Source organism: Corvus moneduloides, chromosome 2 (genome assembly GCF_009650955.1).
Source record: "Corvus moneduloides isolate bCorMon1 chromosome 2, bCorMon1.pri, whole genome shotgun sequence".
Lineage (NCBI taxonomy): Eukaryota > Metazoa > Chordata > Aves > Passeriformes > Corvidae > Corvus > Corvus moneduloides.
This window is the reverse complement of record NC_045477.1, coordinates 29,088,149-29,113,243: the sequence shown is the minus strand read 5'-3', so window position 1 is coordinate 29,113,243 and position 25,095 is coordinate 29,088,149. Positions and strand designations below refer to the sequence as shown.

At 45.3% G+C, this 25,095-nt stretch overlaps 2 protein-coding genes across 4 annotated transcripts; one reads left to right on the top strand and one right to left on the bottom strand.

Moving 5' to 3' along the window:
* Positions 1-1,435: 1,435 nt before the first annotated feature.
* On the top strand, positions 1,436-10,357 carry C1R (complement C1r). Of its 2 annotated transcripts, none has more exons than XM_032098808.1 (11): positions 1,436-1,524; positions 3,681-3,915; positions 4,151-4,343; positions 4,527-4,670; positions 4,818-5,014; positions 5,493-5,640; positions 5,725-5,846; positions 6,423-6,501; positions 6,892-7,032; positions 8,797-8,871; positions 9,099-10,357. In XM_032098808.1, the coding sequence occupies exons 1-11, from the start codon at positions 1,451-1,453 to the stop codon at positions 9,899-9,901; spliced, it is 2,211 nt and encodes a 736-aa protein (XP_031954699.1). In that variant the 5' UTR covers positions 1,436-1,450; the 3' UTR covers positions 9,902-10,357. The 2 variants fall into 2 exon arrangements, with proteins under 2 accessions (XP_031954699.1, XP_031954700.1); XM_032098809.1 differs by lacking the exon at positions 1,436-1,524 and adding an exon at positions 2,563-2,979.
* A 1,411-nt stretch (positions 10,358-11,768) lies between these two features.
* Positions 11,769-20,187, bottom strand: C1S (complement C1s). 2 transcript variants are annotated; one of them, XM_032098811.1, is made up of 12 exons: positions 20,011-20,187; positions 19,506-19,583; positions 18,904-19,108; positions 17,632-17,809; positions 17,257-17,382; positions 16,394-16,593; positions 16,030-16,183; positions 15,682-15,797; positions 15,374-15,452; positions 14,997-15,134; positions 14,458-14,532; positions 11,769-13,016 (listed from the first exon to the last, which is right to left on the bottom strand). In XM_032098811.1, the coding sequence occupies exons 2-12, from the start codon at positions 19,508-19,510 to the stop codon at positions 12,223-12,225; spliced, it is 2,070 nt and encodes a 689-aa protein (XP_031954702.1). In that variant the 5' UTR covers positions 19,511-19,583; positions 20,011-20,187; the 3' UTR covers positions 11,769-12,222. The 2 variants fall into 2 exon arrangements, with proteins under 2 accessions (XP_031954702.1, XP_031954701.1); XM_032098810.1 differs by having other exon boundaries at positions 19,506-19,570.
* Positions 20,188-25,095: the final 4,908 nt, after the last annotated feature.

Sequence of the window (25,095 nt, the reverse complement as noted above, 5' to 3'; positions counted from 1 at the left end):
TTAGCCAGACTCTCCCACTGGCCTGCCAGCCATCCACATAATTTTCCTGTAAGCCTGTGAGGTGATAGGGCAAGTAGATTGCTTCTGACTCATTGCCAGCCATCATATATCCATGACAGCCTCTCTTCTTGAGGAAGCGTCTGATTGTGCCAGAGCCATAGATAAGAATCATACTCACTTGATGTGGTCCACACTAATGGTAGTCATAGGGGATAGTGCTGGAACCTATTCTAGGGCTTCAGGTAGTAACTACCAGCATTAATAATTCAGTTTTTTTCTTTTGTAATCATGCTATAGGTGTGATGCCCAAGTCAGATGGTGACTTTACCCAGCAGTACTGTATTGCTGAGACACGAGGCTATGGGAAGTGAGGATGCCACTGTAAGGCAGAGGAAAGGTGTGATATTGGGAGGTCACAAGTGGGAGGAGGTGTGACGTTGGTGAGTGGCTGCAGAACTGTGTACCCCTCAGGGTATTACACTTGGCTTTACTCCTTGATTTAGAAGACACAGAAACAGGCTGCCAAGATGCTGCTGTTGCTCACCATCTCATACCAGGGAAAAACCCACTCTTAGAGTTCTGAACCTTCTTTTGGTCTCTGTCATCCTCTCCCTATCAGCTAGAGCTGCAGGAGCAACATGATTTGTCTGAAAGAGTGCTGAGCCATTGGATAGCACGGGCCTGACTGCATGAAAGCCAAGCCCAATGGCAAAGTGTCCTAGACGGCTCAAACTTTGGGTACTTTGGGCAGTCAAACCAAGGGGGTTGAAGGTAGAGTGCCCTGGGAAACCAGCTCAGTATTTATAGGTGAGCCTGGATCTGCAGCCCTGCAGTGCTGTAGGGTAGGTGGTGTAGCTGTAGGAGGCCAAACAGAGGTACTTCTCTGTCCTCCTTGCTTCAGGTTTGAGGATAAAGTGTCCAGCTCCTTCTTCTCTGTGGATGAGAGGGTCTGGTCCACATGTCAGACGATAATTTCACAGCTTCTGAGGCTGTAGAGCAGGTTTCCTTCCAATGACCTCCTCCAAGACACAGTATTCAAAGAAGGGTTCTTGCTCCAGGAGAGGATGTTGGCATCTTTGACCATGCTGAAGATCTACAATTTCTTTACTTTGCTCTGATATTGTCTGGGTTTATTGTCCAGACCACTTGTAATGCAGGTGAGGCAAGCAGGCAGCAAACAGGTGATCGTTTAGGCATTCTGGTTTCTACATGTGTTCCGTGGTCCTACAGGAATTCTTCCCCTGAGAAAAGGTGGGCACATACGTCCTTCCAAGGTAAAACCGGTACCATGGTATTTCCTGGCTCCAGCCTAACGTGAGGAAGAGGATTGCGCAGAGCATCTGAAGGGGAACGCCACCAGTGGGAGCACTGGAGTAGGATTGGGGATGTAGGTGTGTCCCCAGCCAACCAACAGCGCTTCTCCAGGCGGAGTACTCTCCTGTTATCCCAGATGATGTTACCGGGACGGGAGAAGGAAACGAAGATACGGGAGATACGCTTTGAAAGTGTCGCAGAACACTCCCAGTAAGTGCCCCCTAGATAGGAGATTGCTTGTCAAGGACAGAGTGAAGTTATCCACTTCCTTACAAATGATCCCCAGGGGCCTCTGTCTATCCGTGCTTTGCCAGGGAACACTCTTCCCGCCAGTGACCTGCTCATAACTGATCTCTCCAAGAGAAGTGTCCAGTACTTCCCAGCTACTTTCTGAGTAAGAAACCACTGTAGCATGGCACAGCACAGCAGTGAGCCTGCCCAGTGTGTTCATCATGCAGAGGACATACTTGGACATCAGGAAGTACTGGGATAATGTCCCCTGTTTAATCTTAAATCTGGTATGTGGGGCCATATGGTGTTATTACAGTGGCATTAATTATATGTTTACATGATCTTTCTCAGATCATAATTCAAAGGTGTTTGATGAGCAGGTTCTCTAGTACACTTCCATAAATATTCCAAAGACGCTTTCTTTATTCTTTTTAACACTATTTTCATCTTAATTCAATAAGTTTTTGGAGCTGTGAATTACTTCCTGTGATTTCAATGCAAGACACTTCCTAACCTCTTCAGAGCAACTCATAATTCTAAGGAAAAACACTAAAACGGTGTTTTATCTCTTACACCAAAGCCTGAAAGCCAAGAAATTTTAAACTTCATAAAGTTGGAAACACAAATATATGTCTTGGGCACTATGTTGCTAAAAGCCTGAAAGGGGTTTTTAAGTTGCTATATTTTCTCATTTCGCCATTAAATAGAGGACCTTATTTATCTATCTATCTTGTTTCTCCTAAAAATGCTTGCACAAGAAACATCAAGAAGGGTCCTTGAAAAGGGATTTGTTCTCAGAATGCCTTTAATTCTGTTGACTTCTTCATTTTTCTTAATATCTCTTTAACACAAATGCCTGAGGTTTCTTGCTTTCCTTGAAGATGATCCCAGTTCCCATCCCCCCAAAAAATCTCAAAAGTTCTCTTCAGCAGGTCAGAATTGAGAAAACATATCCTTTTTGACAGCTTGATTTTTAAAAGTTTAAATTAACTTGTGAAGACTATAAACTTTCTCATCATTCTATACCAGAAAACAGCCCAGAAGGATTGGGTGGGGACTTCCTAGGAGGACATTTTCGGGGGCAACAAACTCGGAGAAGTTTCTGGATTGCAGACCAAACCCTCGGTGGGGTCTCTGGCAATCGTTTTCCTGCCTCCTGGGCCAGAGGAGGGAGCTGGGGGCCCCCCCGGGGCATCCCCGGGTCCGTGTTCGCGGAGCGGGGCTGCGGCGCTCGGCAGCAGAGGGCAGCAGAGGCGGCGGCGCCGGGACCTGGCCCGGTGCCGGGTTGTTCGCAGTCCGGCTTTCTATTCCCCGCTCCTGCCTCCCTCGCTCCCTCCTCCTCCTCCTCCCCCCGTCCCGCCCGCCCCTGGCTCCCCGCCGGCCGCCGCTCCGAGCTCCGCCGGGCAGCACGGGCAGGGGCGAGCGCACGGAGATGTGAGTCGGGGCTCTGGGGAGGGACGCGCCGGCACAGCCTTGCGGGGGGCGGTCGGGGAGGTTAGACCCTTCCAGGGAGGAGAAGAGGTCAACGGGGCCAAGCTGCTGCTCTGGGCAGTGAGCTTGTTTCGGAGGAACACAGAGGGCAAGAGGGGAGATGTGAAGAATGAGGGGGGGAAAAAAATGTGAATGCCAATTTTTGGAGGGCAGAGATGGAGGCATGACTGGGAAGAGGGCTGCCCAGGAGGCGCTAGCAGGATTGCTCCACAGCAAACCCAGCTTGAGATCTTCAGATCCTCGCCAAGGATCCTAAACTAGTGATAACCCAAAATGACCCACTGGCCCAGGGCCAAGGGGGACCAAACTTCTCCTGGCTCTATAAGAATCAGCCCTACAACTTCTGGGAATGTGCAGACCTTACTCAGGGAATTCACCCGTGCTCCTTCGCACTGCTTCCTGGGTTGATGAATTTCTCTGGCCGGGTCACAATGGCTTGCTGGAACCTTGTTAGTGCTGGTGTCTTCATTTCAGCTGCCCTTCTTGTTCCGGAGTGATCTGAGCCAGGAGTTGGTACTGCAACTGTGTAGGCCTTCTGTGTTTGCAGTTTGCTTTAGACAGTGCACAAGCCAGTTGCGAAGTCTCCCCTGACTTTGAATGACCTAATTTTGTGCAATGTCATCGTTTATTTGTCATGTTCACAGGTATGTTCTTTGTCTCCCATGGGCCTTCCTCTTTTTTGGGGTGATCGGTTCCAGTCCAGTCCCAAGAAGGTCTCCCCTGTTTGGGGAGATCAGATCTCCCAGTTACCCCAAGCCGTATCCCAACAATAACATCAGCAGCTGGGATATCCAGGTCCCAAAAGGCTATGTGGTGAAGCTGACCTTCAAATACTTTGACCTGGAGCCATCTGAGTCCTGCTTCTATGACTATGTTAAGGTACGTCCATAGATACGTGGGCCAAGGGGTGCCTGGAGATGGGAATCCAGTGGCCACCACATGCAATGGCTCTTCATTCACCAGGCCTCCTCTGATACCTCCCACGAAGGAAAGGGAAGGAGTTAAAGATAGAAATGGGAGGAGCAAGCACTGACAACTCATGGTTGGGTAATATCAATGTGTGGAGCAGACTCAGTCTTGGGAGGCTGCACTGATTTCACCTTATCTTTGACAGATCAAAGCAGACAAGCAGGACTTGGGCCGATATTGTGGCCGGCTTGAGTCAACCACAGGCAATCACCCTGGAAGAAAGGAGTTTGTGTCTAAGGGGAACAAGATGCACCTAGCATTTCACTCCGATTTCTCCAATGAAGACAATGGCACAGTGATTCCCTACAGGGGCTTCCTGGCATATTACAAAGCTGTGGGTGAGTAGGAAATACCCTCAGCATGGAGAAGTAAAAGCCTGTGTGGCTCCAACCAATTTTCCTCCTTGCCAGGCAGATAAAGAGAAGCTTTAGGCAAGGATGTGGATCTCTAAGTACTTTCAGTCTAGAGCAGGGAGGTTTAACACTTTCCTCCCCTTGCCCCTTCATTTCCTGTGTCTTCAGATCTGGATGAGTGTGACCCTAACAATGCTGCCAAGAACGGTGAAAGGCCTCAGTGCCAGCACTTCTGTCACAACTATGTGGGTGGCTACTTCTGTTCTTGCCGGATTGGCTACCAGCTTCAGAGTGACCACCACTCCTGCAAAGGTAAAGAGAAATTTTAAAGAATCAGAGGGTTCCAGAAGGAACCAGAAGGTTCCAGGAAGGGTGGGAGAAGTGACTTAGGAAGCAGATGACGGGGCTGCAGAAGGCACAGCCCCACGATGTGACCTCTACTTTCTTCCTCTTCGCCAGTGGAGTGCAGCAGTGAGTTGTTCACAGAGGCATCTGGGTATCTGAGCAGCCCTGAGTACCCCCAGCCCTATCCCGAAGACCTCCGGTGTAACTACAGCATCCGTCTGCAGAACGGCCTGTCTATCACCCTCAAGTTCTTGCAACCCTTTGAGATTGATGATCACCAGCAAGTCCAGTGTCCTTATGACCAGCTCAAGGTACTGAGATTAGCAAACTCTCCTCCCAACCCTGCTGCCAGACCTAGACAGGAATCGTGGGGACACCACTGTTCAGATGACAAATACGGGATCAATACAAGCAGAATGCCCCAGCACAAAGGACTGAGCTCCTGTCTCTCCCTCAGTGCATTTAATTACCACTGTCCTGAGGTCAGAGGCTGTGGGTCATAGGCCCCTGTGAGTGAAGAAAAAAAACCCCATCCTTCTTCCAGTTTTTTTGATTTAAGGGATTCAGGGATTGACAGCTCTGATTCCCAGATAAGGGAGAAGCAGAGCTTGTGGTAGGTCAGTCTGTTGTTCTGATCTGTCAGTGTAGGCACCAGCAAAGATGGGTCAGACAACCAGCCCTATTCACCATCATAGGCACTCTGGTAAACTCGGTCTGGATGGAAACAGGCATTCTGAGGCAGAGAGGCATGTGTGTTTCTGTCCCTGTGATATATGTTTTCCTCATCAGATCCAAGCACGAGGGAGAGAGATTGGTGTATTCTGTGGCAGGGAACCACCTGGCATCATTGAAACCAACAGCAATGAGGTAGACATACTCTTCCTCACCGATGAGTCGGGGTTCAGCCGTGGCTGGAAGATCCACTACACCTCCGAGAGTAAGAGATTTATCCCCCAGAGGCTGCTACAGCCTATTGACACTGTTTGCTAATCCCAGCTCAATCTGTCCCACTGTCTAACAGAAATACGGTGCCCACAGCCCGTCCCACGGGATCGGTTTACTATCATCAGAGACCTGCAGCCTGTGTATCAGTTTCAGGACTATTTTGTTGTCAGCTGCAAGACTGGGTATAACCTGATGGAGGTGAGGTCCTTTCTCCACTCCCTTCAGCCATATTCTATTTTGTCTTCAGTTTGTGTCTTTCACCTTTCAGTAAAACTTCCTTTGGAGATCTCACTCATGGCAACCTCTTGTAACTTCTGTTTCTTCTTTGCTTCTCTCGGCTTTCTTCTCATGGTTTCTCTTTTCCTAGCTTTCTTCCTTATGCAGTTACTCTTTCATGCAGCCCTGGTAGAAGATGAAAGACAAAGATCCCAGGAAAAGCTGGTAAACAAGATGGCCTCTTTGGAAGGATATGAAATCAGACTCAAAGCAGATGTTACCTGCCTCCCTTGCCATCCTATTGCCAGGGCTGGGTAGCATTTCTGACTTGTCATGGTTTTATAGTTGCTGGCTGCTGGTATCCTGGCCTGCTATGAAGAATGTGTAGCCTGTGGCAAATACAGGATAAAGGGAAGTCAGGAGGAGACAGCAACTGGAAAAGTCTGCACAGGGGCAAATATTGGACAGCAGGGAAAAGATGGGCACATAGAATATTTTAATGTGGGGAAGGAATGAAAGGCTCTGTACAACCAACAGGTGTTTTTCTTTCCCGTGTAGGGTGACCGAAAGCTGCTGTCTTTCACGGCTGTCTGCCAGGCTGATGGCACGTGGCACCAACCTATGCCCCGCTGTGAAAGTGAGTGATCTGAGAACGGGGGTAACATCCCCTGCTGTGGCTTTCCTCCTCCAGAAACATGGGAAGTTCAGCCTCTCTGACTCAATTTGTTTGTGCCATACCCTCATGGGTGTGCTGTCTGGAAGGAACTGTGGAGGTCCACCGTTGCTTCACATTTTTCTGCTTGCAAAAATCCAAATGTTTTTCCTCCCTTACAAAAATGCATAAAATATCACTCAAAAATTGCTATGATGATGCAGCATCTAAAAGCAAAAGATCCTTATCTGGGATCTATTTTGGAGCAATTTCTCTGCCCACTGTCCTAACTGGTCCTTCACATCATGGCTCCAATGCCCAGACTTGCAGGCAGTCTGTCTTTGATTCATGTCTTCTCTTTTTTCTTTGTGGTAGTTGTGAACTGTGGCAGCCCTAAAAACCTGACTAATGGTGTATTCAGCTACGTAAATGAATCTGCAAACAACGAGTACCAGTCAGTGATCTCATACCGGTGCAATGAGCCCTATTACCACATCGTCACTGGAACTGGCGGTGGTGAGTCCTAATCCCACACAGAAACTGAAACCTGTGCCTGGAAGGCCCTCTCACTCTTCCAGTTAGAATTGCCTCTTCTCCCCAGGCTTAGGGCTCATGCTTTCCTCCTGTGCAGACTCTCCAATCTTTCCTTGACCTGCAGCATATCTCTGGAGTCTTCTTGTCTCAGCCTATTCCCACTTCATTCCCAGAGTCCGTCACATCCCTCTTCCATGCTCCCCTTAACTTTTGCAGGAGGTCTTATTCTCTCAGCTGTAGTCATGGTTCATTCTTTTCTAGTGGATTTCATTCTTTTCTAATGGATTTCATTCTTTCACTGAAATTTGAGGCATGGTGTCTGGGAATCACCAAAATTCAAAAAACTCACTGCATCAGTCCGAGTTGCTACACATGCAAATAAATAAACACACACTTCGCTCCACTGTAATGCTGTTTAGCTCTTTGGAATATTGTTCAGCTGCAGAGATATCTAAGAGCTAAATAACATACTTACAGAAAAGTCTATTTTAATGCAGCAGGTCAGAAAAACTAAGTCATCATTCAGTACCATTCACATGCCTTCTTTTTACACTCGAGACATTGCTTGATGATGCAGGACCTTGGATTCCAAGAACAGCATAAGGAGTTCATGATGTCTTTGCCTTGCCTGTCCATTCAGCCTCCACTGAAAAAAAGAAAAAAAAAAAAAAAAGAAGAAGAAAAAAAAGAAAGAAAAAAAAGAAAGAAAAAAAAAAAGAAAGAAAAAAAAAAGAAAATTTTTAAAAAGGTAGATTTCTAATCTGAATCAGTTTCTGGATACAGTTGCCAGCATGAACACACAGTTGTGCTGCATGCTGTAGAGAGGTGACATGCTATTACTGAGGCCAGGAGCAAGCAGCTAAAGAGTTCTTTAAGTTGGTACTAATGTTCAATTTGATTATTCTTGCATCTAAGTTTAACTCCTTCATATAGAGTCAGAGCTCAGTCTCATCAGAAAAAAATCAGGAGCAAGTATTCATTCAGTTTCTGCCAAATTCTGCTGGGGAGTCACCATAATTTAGTCAATTTTGAAGAGAACAGCAAACACTTTCTTAGAAGCATTTATTTTAGTATTAAGAAAAATTGTATAAAAATTATATTTAGTCAGTGGCACAAACTTTCTAAGAAAAGCAAGAGTGTTGGAGGTAGTGGAGTTTGTGTTGAGAGGTGACAAGTGAGTTTAGCTGACCTGCAACTTAGGCTCAGAAATAGACTCTGAGCATGTACAGTAACTGACTCATCTGGTTCCCATTCCTGGAACAAACCACCCTGTCCTACTCTCTGCAAACTACCAACACCAGGAACTTGAATCTAAACTTCATGCTTTTACTACTTCTCTCCCTTCTTTGGGCTAAATAAGGTCAAACAGTGCTCTGTGTACCTGTGGACACAGTGAAGATAAGACTTCATGTAGATGGCCCTTCAAGCTTTTCTTCTCCAGGAATAGTGCCTGAGCTTTACTGCTCCTCTGGAACTGAGATGCTTCAAGATGTACAGATGGAAACATTCCATACCCTACCACAGGCAGCTTTTCCCAGGAAAGAGAGAGTGCTTTGGGATGGAAGGGCCGAGGAACCTCTTGAAAACATTCTATTCTATTCTATTCTATTCTAGTCTATTCTAGTCTAGTCTAGTCTAGTCTAGTCTATTCTATTCTAATCCATTCCATTCCATTCCATTCCATTCTTTTTTCCCCATCCCATGTCTGAAGACCTGGGCCTCATTGCCTTCCCTCTCATCCTACAGACAGATTCACTTGTTCTCCTGAGGGAACCTGGCTGGATCAAGATGGCCAGAAGAGAATTCCATCCTGCTTGCCAGGTCAGTAAAAACTCTGACTTTGTCTGGTGTTTACTGACTCTTGCTTAAAATCAGTACAAAACTGGGACAACATGCAGGGAGGGGAGTGAGGATAATGGTATCAGTCAGGGGCATCAGGGAAGACTATCCAGGAAGCCAAAATAAAGTGAAATCAAACAGTGATGGTGAGGAAAGACAGAGAAAAGCCAGGGCAACAGAGGGTGTCATGTTCTTGTGTTTCTCCACAGTGTGTGGGAAGCCCATCCATCCTGTTGTTGAAGTGCAGCGGATCTTGGGTGGCAAATCAGCAGGGAGAGGCAATTTTCCTTGGCAGGCTCTGACTGGCATCAATGGACGAGGGGGTGGAGCACTCCTGGGCGACCGCTGGATCCTGACCGCTGCCCACACCATCTTCCCCAAAGGAGGAATACGGAACAATGTGAGCCTGGAGCAGCTGGCAGAGGAGGCTGACATTTTCCTCGGCCACACCAATGTAGACGAGCTCCACAAGATGGGTAACCACCCTGTACGTAGGATCTTTATCCATCCAGATTACAACCCTAAAAATGAGCACAACTTCAACGGGGACATAGCCCTGCTGGAGCTGAAAAACCCAGTAACCCTGGGCCCTACATTACTGCCCATCTGTCTCCCAGACACTACCAACACCTCATTCTACACACATGGGCACATGGGCTACGTGAGCGGCTTTGGTGTGGATAAAAACCGCATCTCAAGCAATTTGAAGTACGTGAGCTTACCAGCAGTTGCTCGAGAGAAGTGTCAGAGTTGGCTGGACAGTAATAAGAAAGGTATCCCTATGGTTTTCTCTGAGAACATGTTCTGTGCTGGCTTCCTTGAAGGCAAGCAGGATACCTGCCAGGGGGATAGTGGGAGCGTCTTCACGGTGTTAGACAGGGAAAGCGGTCGCTGGGTGGCCACTGGCATAGTTTCTTGGGGGATCGGCTGTGCCACAGGCTATGGCTTCTACACCAAGATCCTCAGCTACGTGGACTGGATCAATGGGATAATAAAGGAGGACAGGCCCTAGGTACTGCTGTCCTACTAACTGAAGCATCATTGGTGGCATATCGATTTCCAGACACAGCAAATCATATCCAAAGCTTTTGACGATGCCCCAAAGGCTTTTCAAGCACGCAAAGCACATAACCTTCATGATGAGCACTTCTGAAAGCTGCCATGCTGTTTGATTGTACCATTGGCAGCTTGTGGGACACCTTTGTGGATGTTCTTCATACAAATCTTATAACCGGATGAAGCCTTAATCATATCAGGAAATCTCATGACAGCAAACATGTTATGGTTTGAAATGCTGATGATATCATGAGACTACTGCAGTCTACTTTTGTACTCTATTTTGTGGGAAGGTTGCAGGGAAGAAGACTTCCTTGAAGGATGGGGTGGTTTCTGCTGAGTACAGTGTGCGGAAGCCCATTGGCATCAGTGAGATTCTATGAATATTAAAATACTTGCTGGGTAAACCGGGTGTTTTATAGTTTTTTGTCTTTGTTTTTAACCACAACTGAATATTTCTCACCACTAAAAGCAACTTATGGACTTTCTATAGACATTGCTTTACCTACCACTAAAATGTTTCCAGTTCTGCAGTGGCCTGTGGCAGTTGCTTATCTGTCCCAAAACTACCATTAGATTACCCCATCTGAAATCCCAGGTGGCTTCAAGGGAGGCAAAAATAACTTGCTTGTGTGATGCTACATTCCAAAAACAGGGAAGACAACAACCAATCTCATGGAGAAGAGAGCCCAGGAACATTTACTGATCAGAATCTGAGGATGGATTTTTTTTTTTTTTAATACTATATGAAATAATGCTTTAACTGCAGGACAGCAGCTCTAAAATGATGCTGACTCAGAGAAAAGGTGACCTCTCTTGTGTTGTGGGTATTCCCTGGAGTTGTCTTCTTGACTAGATTTTCTACTGCAAAATAACCTACTGTGTTCTTATGAGTCACTGAGAGAAACAAGATGTAAGATCCTTGATCACTAGTCCAACAATCTGGATCCTTGATCATTAGTCCAACAATAATGTTTTGTTTGTTACACAAAACTGAAGGTGCTTGAGCTGAGTGCAGGATTCTGTATGAAATCTCCCCAGAGCTGTACACATCCTCCTCACCATTTCCAAAACTCTCAGAAAAACTTAGCCTGGAAGAAGATGTCTCTGTCCAATCCACTGCTGACACTGGAGCTAACTTCAGAACTTCAGGGCCTTACCTGGGCAAGTTATCGAGTGATCTAGGGGCAGAGATTCCCCAGTCTGTTGTGGCACTTGTTCCAGTGCTGACCCACATCCCAGGAAAAAGCCAAACTGGAAATTTAGGTATCTGAATATAGCAGTTAGATCCCCCTCTTAGCTTCTTCCTTTTCAAGCTGAACAAACTCAGTATTTCAGTGAATGCCATCTGTACCTGTTCCCTGATCATCTCAGTGGAAGGATGTCTGTTAGTGATTTAGGACATTCTGGAGCAGAAAATACCCCTAACACATGTCAAGTAATATTCCTTCCCTAAATCAAGAGAAGGTAGTGTTTTGGGAGAAAAATCAAGCTTTATTTCTTTTCTAACTCAATAAAATTTGAAAAAAAATAAAGCCTGAGGACAGGTGAATGAAATTATTTTGAAGATGTCTGTTCTGCTCAGCTTAATTCAGAAGTGTGAAATCCTCATTGCTGGTAATGGTTGAGCAGTAAGATGGAACTATCTCTTCTCAGAAGAACTTTATAAAGACTCTTAGGTAGAGAGGTGAGGTACTACAGGTTCCAGCTTGACAAAAGCTGGCAGGGTCAGAATTTGATTAGATACTTGATTTAGGGAGTTTCAAGGAGAACTAGGTCCAGAGATAAAGGCTTTACAGACACAATAGCACATTGCACAAAAGGCAGTTTGGACATTCTTTAATGCTGTTAGATATTCTGAACAGTATGGGAAATACATAAATCAGAAACCAGGCTCTGAACCTTCCCTGGCAACCAACAATTGTTCTCTGTTTTCTTCACTGAAATCTCCCTGTCAGGTTTCAATGGGGCACAGCTATTTCTTCTCCAAGTGGGAAAAAACAGGATAGAAAAAAATGAAAGTAAAGAGTCTCTCTACTCAGAATAATGTCTCCCTTTTACGCTACTATGAGTGGAAGAAAGAGAGTTTCCCTTCCCAGACATGATGATAGCGGGAGAAACGGATCCATACTCCTGACTCTCCACTCAGCATAGAAACAATGAGTTATATTTTGTTATATATTGCCCATTATATACACAGAGTGAACAGGGTCATAGCCAGCCCAAACATGCAGCCATCACATTTAGAAAGGGTGACTGTGCTGAAGGGAGAAACAGCTATTTCTGCAAAGCTTCCTCATCCTCATGCTTGCTAATGGTCTCTCTAATCCAGTCCAAGTAACGCACCACCTTGGTGTAAAGACCAAAGGTGCCACATTTTGGCCCCCAGGAGATCAGCCCTGCGACATAGTACCGGGTGGCATTCAGAGGATCCTGGATGGCATAGGCTCCACCACTGTCCCCCTGACAGCTGTCCTTGCCACCACCAGCACAGATCATATTGTCGGTGAATATGTAAACGACGGAATCATCGTAGCCCTCTGGTTTCACAGATCGGCATTTGTCCATGTTCACCACGGGAATCTGGGCCTTCCAAAGATCAGCAGGGAGTCTTCCTCTCTCTCTCCGGCCCCATCCAGCAATGTAGCCCAGAGTCCCTTCTTGCAGCTCATATTTGGGTGATTTACCAGGAAGACAGATGGGTGAGATGTTTGGACCCATCTTCACGGGATCTCTCAGCTTCAGTAATGCAATATCATTATCAAAATCAATCCTAGTTTCTGTGGGCTCCTCCTTCCAACCAGGATGGATGAATGAAGCTTCTGGGATCAGCTTTTCGGCTTCCCACTTCAGAGATTCCCTACGAACATCGATTACCCCAGCATACATGGTGGGCTTGTCATATCCGTCCAGCACGTGAGCTGCAGTCATCACCCATCTGTCAGAGATGAGCACACCGCTTGCTCTGGGGTCATTGAAATACACCTGCCAGGGAAAGTTGCCCTTTTCTGCACGGGTGCCTCCAAAAATCCTTCCTGTGTCTCGGATGGGATTACTAGGCACCCCACAGACTAGAAAGAAAAGAAAAAAAGAGGAACCAGATGGGAGAATTAGCAGTTACAAACAGAGGCTTCTTTGGTACTGGTAAAAAGCCCATAGTCCCCTCCTTCCTGTGTCCTCTAAGTAATTTTTGAATCTGAGTAACCACGTTTATATTTTATGCCACAGAGCTTGCAATTAGTATTTACAGAGAAAGCAAAGAAAATTCTAGCAAAACTACTATCAAGGCTCAATTTAGACTGAAAATGCTCATTCTCAAATTCACTTTTCTGGAAAGCAGTTCTCACCCTGACAGTGTTAGGTATGTCAAAGCTCACAATTTAATTGCCTTCTAGTTGGCATTTTCCCTTTGCTGAATTATGCTCTTTAGGTGAAGGGATTGTCTTTGAAAAAATACTTGTTTGATTTCTTAGAAATATGACACTGCTCTTTAAATTTTAATTTTTTCTTCTGTGAACTCCAGATAGTCTCAGGTTAAGAGTTCAGGTTTGTCACTGATGTTTTACCATTTTTCCTCTCCATTTTACTAGTACGTAAAATCTTAGGCAGTGGGAGATCTTATCTGAGGATCTTCTGGGTGCAGAGTTGCTCCATCCTTTTTGAGTAAAATGTTCGGTAACATTTCGCAGAATGTTAATGCAAAGGACATAAATAAGGCAGGTCATTCTGACATAGCTAGGAAATTGATTTCTTACCACATTGCCTTGTTTACGTTGAATCCTTAGTCAGAAAATCAGAGATTAAGAAACTGTAGACAGCAGATAGCTTCTAACTTGCATGAAGCAGAATTTGTTAAAGAATTTAACATAATCATAGGAAGATTTAGGCTGGAAGGTACCTCTCAGTGCCTCTAGTTCAACCTGTTCCTCCCTAACTGCTCTCCCCCTTGCCCTCCTAACTCCAAAGCCAGGTTATCCAGGGGCTTTGACAGCTCATCTTCCAGGGTGGTGATTAGCCAGCCTCTCTGGACAGCAGTTCCAGTGCTCTGGGGGAGCATTTTTCCTTAAATACAATCTGAATTTCCTTTGTTGCAACTTGAGCCTGTCATTGCGTTTTATTGCTGTGTCCCACTGAGAAGAATATGGCTCCATATTCTTTGTAGCCTCCTCTCAGGCAGTAAATTCCCTCAGCTTTATCTTACAATTTGCCTTTTCCACTGTGTACTTGTATAGTCCAAGTCACTGTCTGAGCTGGGACTGAACCCTTAAGAGAGTTGAGTCTCCTCCACCTGGATCTTGTTCTTTGCCAATGAGGATCTGGGGCTTTGAAGGGGTGAACAGGCATCATGTACAACTAGGCCAAGTCATGTTGCCTCCTCTAAGAGGGTAAACTGAACAGTACACAGGTTTTTAAATTCTCCCTATCAGCTGGAAGTTAAGAAAAGAAAAAATACAGAGACAAAAGAAGCAGTGTTCTTCATATGCTGCATGCACATACAGTTTTTGGTAGTACCTGGGACACATTTTGGTAGCTTTGTTCCCATCTCTTCATTGACCCATTCTCCACTGGCTGAGCACCGATATATCACTTGGAAAACACAAGAGAAAAAGAGTTCCATAGGGATACAATCAAGATGAACACAGGGTAAATAACACTACTGTATATGATATACCAACCTTCTCCTTTCCAAAGTAAGCACAGCTTGGTAAACATTGCTGTTACCTCCCTACCAGGGTGCTTCTATTCCTTTTTTGGAGAGACCTCATCTAACAGGTTTCTTGAGTCCTTTGCTTTTCCACCAGAACTCTGTGCTACATGTGGCAAAACCCTCCATGGTTCACTCACAAAGGCAAAGGGAGAGAGGACTTGCTAATGCGTTTAAGGTCAACAGCCCAAGCATTGTTAGAGTGTATTAAACACAGAGGCAACACAAAACTACTGCCTGCAATCCCACACCAGTTTTATGACCTTATGGCCCCATGAAAGTGCCAGAACCATTTCTTAGGCCTTTAACCAAAGGAATATGAGTGTGTAGCAGAGGCAATGCTCACCATCTCCTTTGTTTTCTAGGGTGTAGTAGGGTGCCTCACACTGATACCGGACAGCAGCCGTGTACAGAGGCTCGTGCAGCTCGGAGACATACAAGGCTTGGGCATTCTCAACAGGAGGGGGATCACCACAGTTCACAGCTGTAGAGAAACAACAAAAAGGATCAAATATAATCAAAGGGACACCCTCACTCAACAATGTGATTATTCTGTATGACAGTGAACCACACTGTACACTCATGGGGGCTCACTTTCTCTGTCCCTTCAGCATGCTCACATCCTTGTCTTTTAGCATCCTCCTAATCTGGAGATATAGTGGATCTAGAGCCTAAACACTCCATTCCAGTTCCCTTCCCACAATACAGACACAGGTCACTTACGAACACATCTCAAATGGGAGTTGCTCCATTCACCATTCTCCTGACAGCCGGAGAGAAAACTCGTGATGCTATCTCGTTGCTAGGAAAAAGAACACATGATCCATGTAAGTCTTTGGACAAGAAATACATCTGACACGTGCTTCAGTGGAGGGGCTTCAAAATACTGCAGTTGCTGGAAGAGGTTTCCTCTTACTACTGCTGTGTTGAAAACTTTGAGTTCCCAACAGTACTCAGGACACCTGAAGGGAACAGCCTCAAGATGTTGCTGAGCGGGCCTGAGGGGATATATGCTTATTTATTTCACTTACCCTCACAATTTCGTAGCCTTCCAGGCAGGTCACCTTCACAATGTCCTTTAAGATATACCTGTCCTTCTTTGGGTCAAGAACAGAGTTGGGGATAATGCTCATGGGACAGGTTACAGCTTTGAAAAGATAAGTGGAAATGAGTGAGCAACTGGTTTAAGATTTATTCTCCTTCCAGCTCCCAACTTCTTTCTCCCCAGTGATTTTTTTCCCCTAGTAAGAGGGCATACTCTTACTCAATACCAACAGCTGTGAACATGTTAACATGCTGTTGTGCCATGAATGTGACCTGGGAAAAGCCCTATCCCTAACTCAGCAGCAGAATGAACACATTTCCAAGCGTTTACTCACGGTCCCCATAGTAGCGTATTTTCCAGCCTTTGTGTTGTGTGCCATGGTCTGTCTGGAAGATTATGTCAAGAATGTTGTTCCTGGTTTTGATTTCAGGAGGACCTGGGAATTTGTTGCCACAATAGGGACCGAAACGCTGTTTTCCAGAGACAATCTGTGAAAATACCAAGAACAACTGAGAAATGCCAAATGTATTGAGAGAGCTGTTAAAATACACACTCCATATATACATATTCAAATGTATTCCCACAAATTTCAAAAGGCAACATAATTGAAAATAAAGTTAAGCAGTCCCAAAATCTTTGGAATATGAGGAGATTGATGGGAGATTCAGAGCACCCTGACTCCTAAGCTGCACACCTACTGTTAAGCTGTCGTGGCAGGTCCCGCTGGAGTCGGCTGGTTCCACGTCGAAGTCCCTGCTGTGTATGGTCAGCACCACGAAGTAGCCTGGGCTCAGAGCCACTCGGTAGTCACACCGAGAGTTCTCTGGGTACTGGTTGGGATAGTTGGGGCTGGAAATCTCCCCTGTTGGCTCAGTGAAGACATTTCCACTGCAGTTCACTAGGATTAAGTAAGGAACATGAGTAGGATTCAGAAAGGAAATGGTCCATGTGTGCAGCTGACAAGCTCTCCCTCTTCCACCACATCCCCAGTCTGCCCAGCTACCTGCAATAACCATGTCACAACATTGCATCTTCCCAAGAAACTGAAGCCAGGGCCAGTCTCTATCCAGTTAGCCAAGGACTTTAACTCCTTTTTACCCTCCACCTGTGATTTAGGCTTCCCTTTGTCATGCTCAGGTCCTCATAATATACTCCTTTCAACATGCATTTTTTTGTGATCTTGCAGCTTTTTGATTCACGCCAAGCAAGCCCTTGGTGATTTTTGTGTCTTTATGGAACTTCCCTGTTTTGCCAGAGATTTAAAGATTCATGGATAGCAGTATGCGAACAAGGGTTTTCATTGCAGTCTTTAAAGAATGCCTTTTAGTAGTTTCTTAATTCTCTTGACACAGAAATAAAAATAAAATTGTTAAGAATATGTTAATAGAAATTCCCCAAACCACAGTCTACTGCAGTTCAGATTTGCACTGGGATGGGTTTTTTCCCCCAAAATATACCTCTCACAAATGGCTGAGAAGGTTGATAAGGCCTTCCAAGTGCAATATCTCACTTGGCCTAAACTAACTCTTGCTGTTGACCACAGCTCATGCACATCTCTTACCTCCACATGTTTTGTTATCTTCATAGAGGAAATAATCTGGTGGACAGCTACAGAAGTAACCTCCAATATAATTATTACAGTAATGACTGCAAGGTTCATCCACAAAATCCATACACTCATCCAAGTCTGCAAGTGTGAAAAGATGAATCAGCCAAATTAGGAGAGAGCCCTGAGGGCAGCAGAAAGTGAAGCAAACACTAGTAGACAGTAAGGAAAAGGTATCTCTACGACATTATTTATACTGGCCATACTGGAATGCAGTTCTGTCTGCTGGGATTTCTTTAAATAAGGCATTTTTGTATGGAAAACCCTTCTGTCAGTTTTCCTCCCAGCCTGGACACTACAAAGATTCAGAGGAGGCTGTTTTAACCTTACCCACAGCAATGTAGTAGGCAGCAAAACCAGTGAAACGCTCCTCATTGGAAAAGTCTGATTGGAATGTCATAGTGAGGGTGTTGTAAGGGACATTAAATTCCTCCACAATCCGGGAGCCAGGGGCACGAGGTTTCTTCTGCCCGCAAAGCACACCTTCAACATAGCCACCAGACAGGATCTGCAGAAGAATTCAGACGCCTCACCTCGCTACTGCAACATGTGGAATTACCAACACTTGAGTCTTTCAGCTTTTAGGTGCTAAGGCGCAGCTGAATGGAGCCCCTGGACAACCAGTTTCCTTATATTCATAAGAGACATGAGGAGTGTTCATTCCTACTGACTTCCCAACTGTGAAATACTTGTCTTAATTTCTCAGATACAAATTAATCCACACAGTTTGCTGTTAACATCCTTTCTTCAGGCCCAGTTGTACATAAAAATACAACACTGTGTTTCAAAGCAGCAAAACCAACCATGACAGTCCACAGAGCAGCCTAACAGGCTGATTGGTTTGTAGCAAAAGGACACAGGTTATTACAGAGCACACTCATCGTTCTGTCCCACCTTGGTCCTCCTTGAAGGTGTACTGGTGCTGCACTTGACCTTACTGCCCCTTTTCCCACAGAGCTATGGCAGGATAGGATGGTCTTGTTTCTGTCTGTTTGTGTGGAAGTGCTTGATCTTTTGTGCCTTGTGGGACAACGTGGAGCAGGGCTAGTTTTAAGAAATCTGTGGTGCATAGATCATAAAAAACTGTGGTGCAACGGACCACAGCACTTTATCTGAGTGGCCACTATCCCTGCACAGACGGATTGTTTTTAACCTCCATCCCCTCCAATCAGTTTCTGTTTGCAATAAATCATCTATTTTCATCCACTCATCAATTAATTCCAGATGATTTCAGGCACAGACAACTATTGCCCTAAGAAAATGGTCATTTTACACCTACACTTCAATGTCTAGGAATATGCCTTGCAATAATGGGGTGTCTGTGATGGCTAAGAAGACTTTTCCTAAGAACATTGGAGAAACACGGGATGGGGGGCATAAATGGGACACTCGGCAGACAATGCTCACGTGATTATAAAGCAAACTTGAATTGATTTCATGACTGCTAGTGGAGATACACCCAATCATCTGGACTTCTTGGAGCTCAGAACAGGAAGGCTGCGCCTAACTCCTCTTCCAGCCCTGAGCTTTGTGCACAGCTTTGTTGTTCTGTGCTCTAACCTGCCTTCTTGAGCTTTCCTCACTCGAGGACATGGACAGTACCTTCACAAAGTCATATTCGCAGTCCTGCGATGGTTCAAGATCCAGATGCGTGAAATAAAGGTGAATACCATACCCCGAAGGGACCTGGATTTCCCAAGTTTTGTTCACATCATTGGGATACCCCTGAGGGTAATTGGGTGACAAGATCTCTCCATACATGGAGGCCGCGTCAGCCCAGACGGGGAGACAGAAGAAGATAAGGAACCTGAGAAAAGGGAAGGGAAGATGACATTACAGGAGGGCTCTCCGTTTCCATATGTGCACAGTCCCCAGTGAACAAGCTGGACTTTGGCTGCATGTAGCATGCAGCAGAGCTCCTGGCTCTGGAGTTTTAAGGACCAGTGCTGTGGCTGTGTGGGGCTTGCCTTTCTCCTGTAGCTGTTCACACAGAAGTACAACCTCAGTCGTGCTCTCTGCTTCTCTCAATCTCTGTAAGAGGTGGTAAAGCTGCAGGAGCTGACCACAGGGATTGTAAGTGCTCTTCCCTCCTCGTTGCCCTGTTCTGGAGGCTAGTTGGGCTATTTTCAGGTTTGAAAATCAGTACAGCCTTACATGATTTATAGAACACAATTAATAATAAACCTTGAGATTTAATAACTCACCACATCTGGAAAAAGCAGATCTTCCTTTCTGAAAACCTTCAGGAACTCGACTTTGGAATTATGATCTGGGACAAAAAACTGTGATTGGTTACTGTTGCCTGTGTGTCTGCATGTCTGCAAAGCAGGTCAAAGATCATAAAATCCCAGCTTGGGGAGACTAGATCAAGATTTTGCCTGAAAAGCAAGTTCATATCTCTGTCCCTTCCTGCACAGAGCAAACCCAAGCATCAAGAAGGAAGGCTAAGATCCATACGGACAAAATCTCTGTCTTGGTACTCACCAGTGCTCACACTCTCCTCTTATGACCATCAGTCATAAAAAACCTGGTGCACAGCAAATTAAGACAGAGAACACGTCCCCCACAGGTAAACAATCCATTCTTCCCAGCGCCTCAAAAATCACGCTCAGACCCTGGGGTTGGGAGCAGCTTGTCCTGACTCTTCTAGCTGTCAGACAACGACGCTGGAGAATATCCTTTCTCATTTCTAATGCCTGCAATATTTACCTTCTCTCCATAGCTCACGTCTGGTTTTCTTCTCTCTCCCCTTCGGTTTTCTTTATTTCTTTCTCTTTTTCTTCCCGTGAACACCCTCCTCCAAACGCACCCAAAGCTGAGGTCTGGGAAAGGGAGCTCTAATTCGCAATATCGCAGCACCCTCTATCTGTGGGATGCTGGCTTTGAAAGCTCTCGGCAGGAAGGGGAATTCCCAGAAAGAGTTGCACAATTCTGTTGGCTGGAGTTGCTGTGGGGAGCGCACTGGTCTGGTAGTATTTTCGGGAAATCAGATGACTTTGGGGAAAAGGGAGGGGAATAGAGTTTCCGGCTGCCTTCCCTCTCCTCTTCTTTCCCCTCCCTTTTAAAAGTTGGAAGCAACATCCAAAGGATGTAGAAAAAGGAGAGTCCAATGCTTCTGCACAGAAAACCCTGTTTGATCATCATGTCCAAAGATCACTTTGGTGGAGTTCAGGCTTACTGCAACCTGATGGCCAGAGGGCTGCTGTTACTGCTCCTCACCGGATGCTTCAGAGACCCTTTTTCAGGGGAAAAATAAATGAAAAAATAGTGGTTTATTCAATGTTGTGCCTCTCTGAGAGGCTACCAGCAGGAGTAGGAGTACATGGTTTTGCTGGGTTCAGTATGGGGACACATTTAAGGCTGGGAACACATAACTATGTTTTTATTTACCAAGTGAGCTTCATGTAAGAAAGAGCATATTCATCATGTTCATATTCACCAGACTTAGCCCTGGAGCAAGACAGATCTAAGACCCTTGCAGAAAGGAGTTCAAACACTTATACCAGATAGGACCCTTAGCCCAGCCAGTGCCCATTAGCCAAGACCAAAATACAAGGTGAAATACCTGTCACTAATACTCTAGAAACCCCCTCCTCCTCACGAAACAGCTGCACTGGGACTGGACTATAAATGAAAATGTAAAACTCCATTACAGCCTTTACCCTTTACAGCCAGCACAGCAGACTCCAGAGCTTGTTTTAGACAGGAAAAAACGTGCTTCAAGTTTCAACAGGCCATAGGCAAAGTGCATTAGCAAAGCCCATCTGAAACAGTCCTTTATATTGTCAAGGGAGAGAAACACCTCCAGATGACTCATAACTGACTTCATTGTAGTCAGGATAAAGCCTTTGCTTGAAGAACATGCCTAGTCTGTTTTCTCTGTCAAAAGGAGAATAGAAAGAGAAAGAAAACAGAGTGTCATCTCACTTCTGATGTCTCTTGAGAGCACAGCATGATGTTTTGAACTGGAATTTTGAGAACCAGGAAAACAGTGATGAAAGATACACAACAAATCACAGGGAGATGTTTTCTCCTCTGAGCTGTGCAATGTAAAAACCCTGCCAGTGACTCTTCAAGCCACAATCATATTTTGAAATGGGCATGGTGGAAATAAAATGAGTGTGAACTGATATATTACGCATGTCATTTTATTGCAAGGGGATTCTATATTTTCATATAAACCTGATTCAACTCGTCTATAGCAGTGGTAGATGAGTGTATGTATGAATATTAATAATTCTTTAGAAATTAATTAAGGAACATTTATTAATAATCAATTAATTTCTCTTAATTAAGAAAAAGATTGCTGAAGATAGTTAAATAAAGAAGTAGCTGCATTTTATCTGGTCACATATCTGCATAATGATAACTATGCAGAAGACTGGTAATATTGATATGTATATACACTGAATACATATACAACATTTGATTGCATTTTCTTAAATCTGTATTGTCTTTTCAACTCTTAAGATGAAACAGTTAGGTAATATATTTCACAACTCACTGCAACTATGTCAGATAACAATTTAAAAGAGGCAAAATCATACTATTAAGGTTAATAAGTGATAACATTAAATTCACCAATGCAATATAATTCTGCTCAGAGGCACACACATTCTCTAAAATTCCTAAATTACATGACCACATACTACTTTTCCCAAATTGCGTAAGACAACCCTTTTCTTAAAATGACTCAGAGTTGTGTAGCTGTAACCTGTCTGCCAGATGTTACGAAGCGCAGTGGTGTTCCAGGTCTCATAAAATTACCATTTAAAACAGGCTTGACTGGCTTGTCTTCCCACAGGAAGTTGGGAAAAAAAAGCTTTTCCCAAGTTCTTAAGAAAAGCCACACACATCTCCATCTGGAAACACTGAGTCAGTGCATTAAAAAAAAGGGCATAAACATCAAAAGAGAAAACAACATTAACTAAGTGAATCGAGGGAATACAAGTAGCAGGGTATAAGGGTATAAGAAGTAAAATCCTTTTAAGGATATAAGAAGTAAAATATCCTCAATCTACCAAGACCTTGGCAGTAATTTGCCTGTTTCCCATTTTCCCAATAAGAGGATTCTGTGGGTTTCTTGCACACTGCACTTCCCACCTCCCTCTCATGACCCAGGCCAGTTTTGCTGCCGGTCATTAAATTGGGAGCCTTTGATAAAACCCGGGAAAATCTGGCAGTGCAGGTGTGTTCTGGTTCAGAACCGTTCAGTACAATTCACTGATTTCCACCTCTGCAAACTGTACCAGGGGCATTTTCACCGGAGTCTGTTCACCTCTTTTATTCCCTGCTTCACTGAGTCTCATTGCAAAGCTTCCACTGTCTCCCAGTAAAACCTGGGACTTGGGAATACTCTGCTCAGTGCACTGTACCACACTGAGGTGCCTGCTGCCTTCTGTCTTCCTTCCCCTACACCCTTGGGTATTTCATCCATTACAGTAAAATATTCCTAAATACTTGGGCTTCCTTTTACTGAATTATGGAATGGTTTGGGTTGGAGGGGACCTTAAAGGTCACCTCATTCCACCCCCCTTGGTACAGGCAGGGACATCTTCTACTGAAACATGGGGGCTCAGAGCCCCATCCAACCTGTCCTTGAACACTTCCAGGGATGGGGTATCCGCAGCTTCTCTAGGCAACCTGTGTCAGTGCCTTGCCACCCTCACTGTAAAGGATTTTCTCCTAATATCCATTGTAAACCTACTTTTCTTCAGGTTAAGGCCATTCTACCTTGTCCTATCACCACTTGCCCTTGTAAGAAGTCCCCCTCCAGCTCTCCTGTAGCCCCTTTAGGCACTGGAAGGTGCTATGATTAGGAAGAACCTTTCTCTTTTTCAGGCTGAGCAGCCCCAGTTCTCTCAGCCTCTAAACCACCTGGCTGGAAACTGCGGTGGCGACATTCCCGCCGCAGGAGAACCCGCCGGCTCAGTCCCGGCGGCACCGAGAGGCGGCAGCAGAGACCGGCGGGCCCCGTGGAGTCCCGGCCCCGGGAGTGCCCCGCCCGGCCCCAGAATGGCTATCGGGGATGAGTCCCTGAGCCGCGTGGGTGACCCCTCCGCGTCCGGGGGCCGCGAACTGCAGCTGCCCCGCTTCGCAGAGCGGGAGTGAGGGAACGGAGCCGGCGGTGCCTGAGAAACGGGGTCTGACATCGCACAGGACGAGAGAAGATGGCCTCGAGCTGCCAAGGTTTAGGTTGGGTATTAGGAGAAATTTCTTCTCCGAAAGAGTGGTCGAGCACTGGAACAGGCTGCCCAGGGAAATGGTGGGATCACCGTCCTTGGAAGTGTTCAGAAAATGCGTAGATGTGGTGCTTGGGGAGATGGTTTAGCAGTGAACCTGGCAGTGCTGGGTTAATTGTTGGACTCGATGTTCTTAGAGGCTTTTTCCAGCCCCAGTGATTCTATGATTGATTTGTTCAGTAACCTTTACACTGAAAAGGTGACATGATTTCAAGTACACTATTCCCTTCCCACCTCCAACATCCACCAAATCCCATTTTCTCTGTCTCTCTGGTTTGTCATTCACCCATTTGTGGCTTTTTCCCCCACTAGCTCCAAGGCTGCCTATTCACCCCTCTAATGAAAATTTATTTTCATGTCTTTCCCTGCCTGTTATTCCGAGCAGTCTCTCTTCTCCCTCTATACTCCATCTCTTGCTAATGGTTATTCCTCTCCCCACCCTCTCTGTGCTTTTCCCTTGACATGGTTATGGACAGCAGCAGGCTCCTGTCAAATTTAATTTTATTCTGACTCTGGCTTTTCCAGTATTTTCCTCCTCCCCATCAGTGTTCAGCCTGAAGCCCACTGCTCAGATACTTTGCCCTAAGTAGCCAGCTCCTCTCCCATGGCCATTTCAATCAGGATAGGCTCCTATGCCTGCCTGGGAGAAGAGGCACCAGGGAGGCAGGGCACAACTTTCCTGTTTCAGTTCCTCAGCATACAAGAAATGGTCCTGGAAGGAAAGTCCTGCAGGAGCTCTTGAAGAAGCATCTGGGCTCTTGTGCAGCCGTGGCATGTGGGAAAGCTGCATGAGCCACTGGAACACAGTCAATGGAAATGGATTTGCAGAAGCTTCAGCAACTGCATTCCCATCTTGCCACAGCGAGCTCATGTGAACCTCAAGTTTCACACTAATACCCATGTAATGTTACGAAATCATGGTATATCTAAAGGACAGTAAACCAAGATTTTTGGCTACACCCACTCCTCTCAAGCATAACACTGCCCTGAGTATTAAAATAATAATACTACTGAAAAATACTGGTACACTCATCATGATCTGAGTCTCCAAACTTACTCTCAGAGCTACTGTGCTCTGGCTCCAGTGGCTGTCAGGCATTTAATCTAAACAGGTCAAATATAGCAACATTTCAAACAACTGGAAACAATCTTGCAATGGAAATTGTTCGGCAATCTCAGGAACAGATGCTGCTTCTGAAACTCTTCTCCAACAACAGTAAATTACAGAATTAAGTGGATCATTTCTTGTCAAACATGACTTGAGGAGAGACAGACAGTTGTCATGCTCACATAGAACTCATTTACTTAGGAAAGTGGCCTAAACACCATAAACACACAATTTAACATGAAAATGAGAGATAGATATTCCTTGAAAAGCCAATCCTTGTACTTTGCAAAAAAATTGGCAAATTTGTCCACTAGTTAGGGTGGACAAATACAGTAGGCTGTTTGTAAAGTCTAACCTGATTGAGTCAGCTATCCAGGAGGGTTTTTAAACCCTTGCTATATATCCTGGCCTGCCACTCTGCACCTTACACTGCCTCTGGAGGAC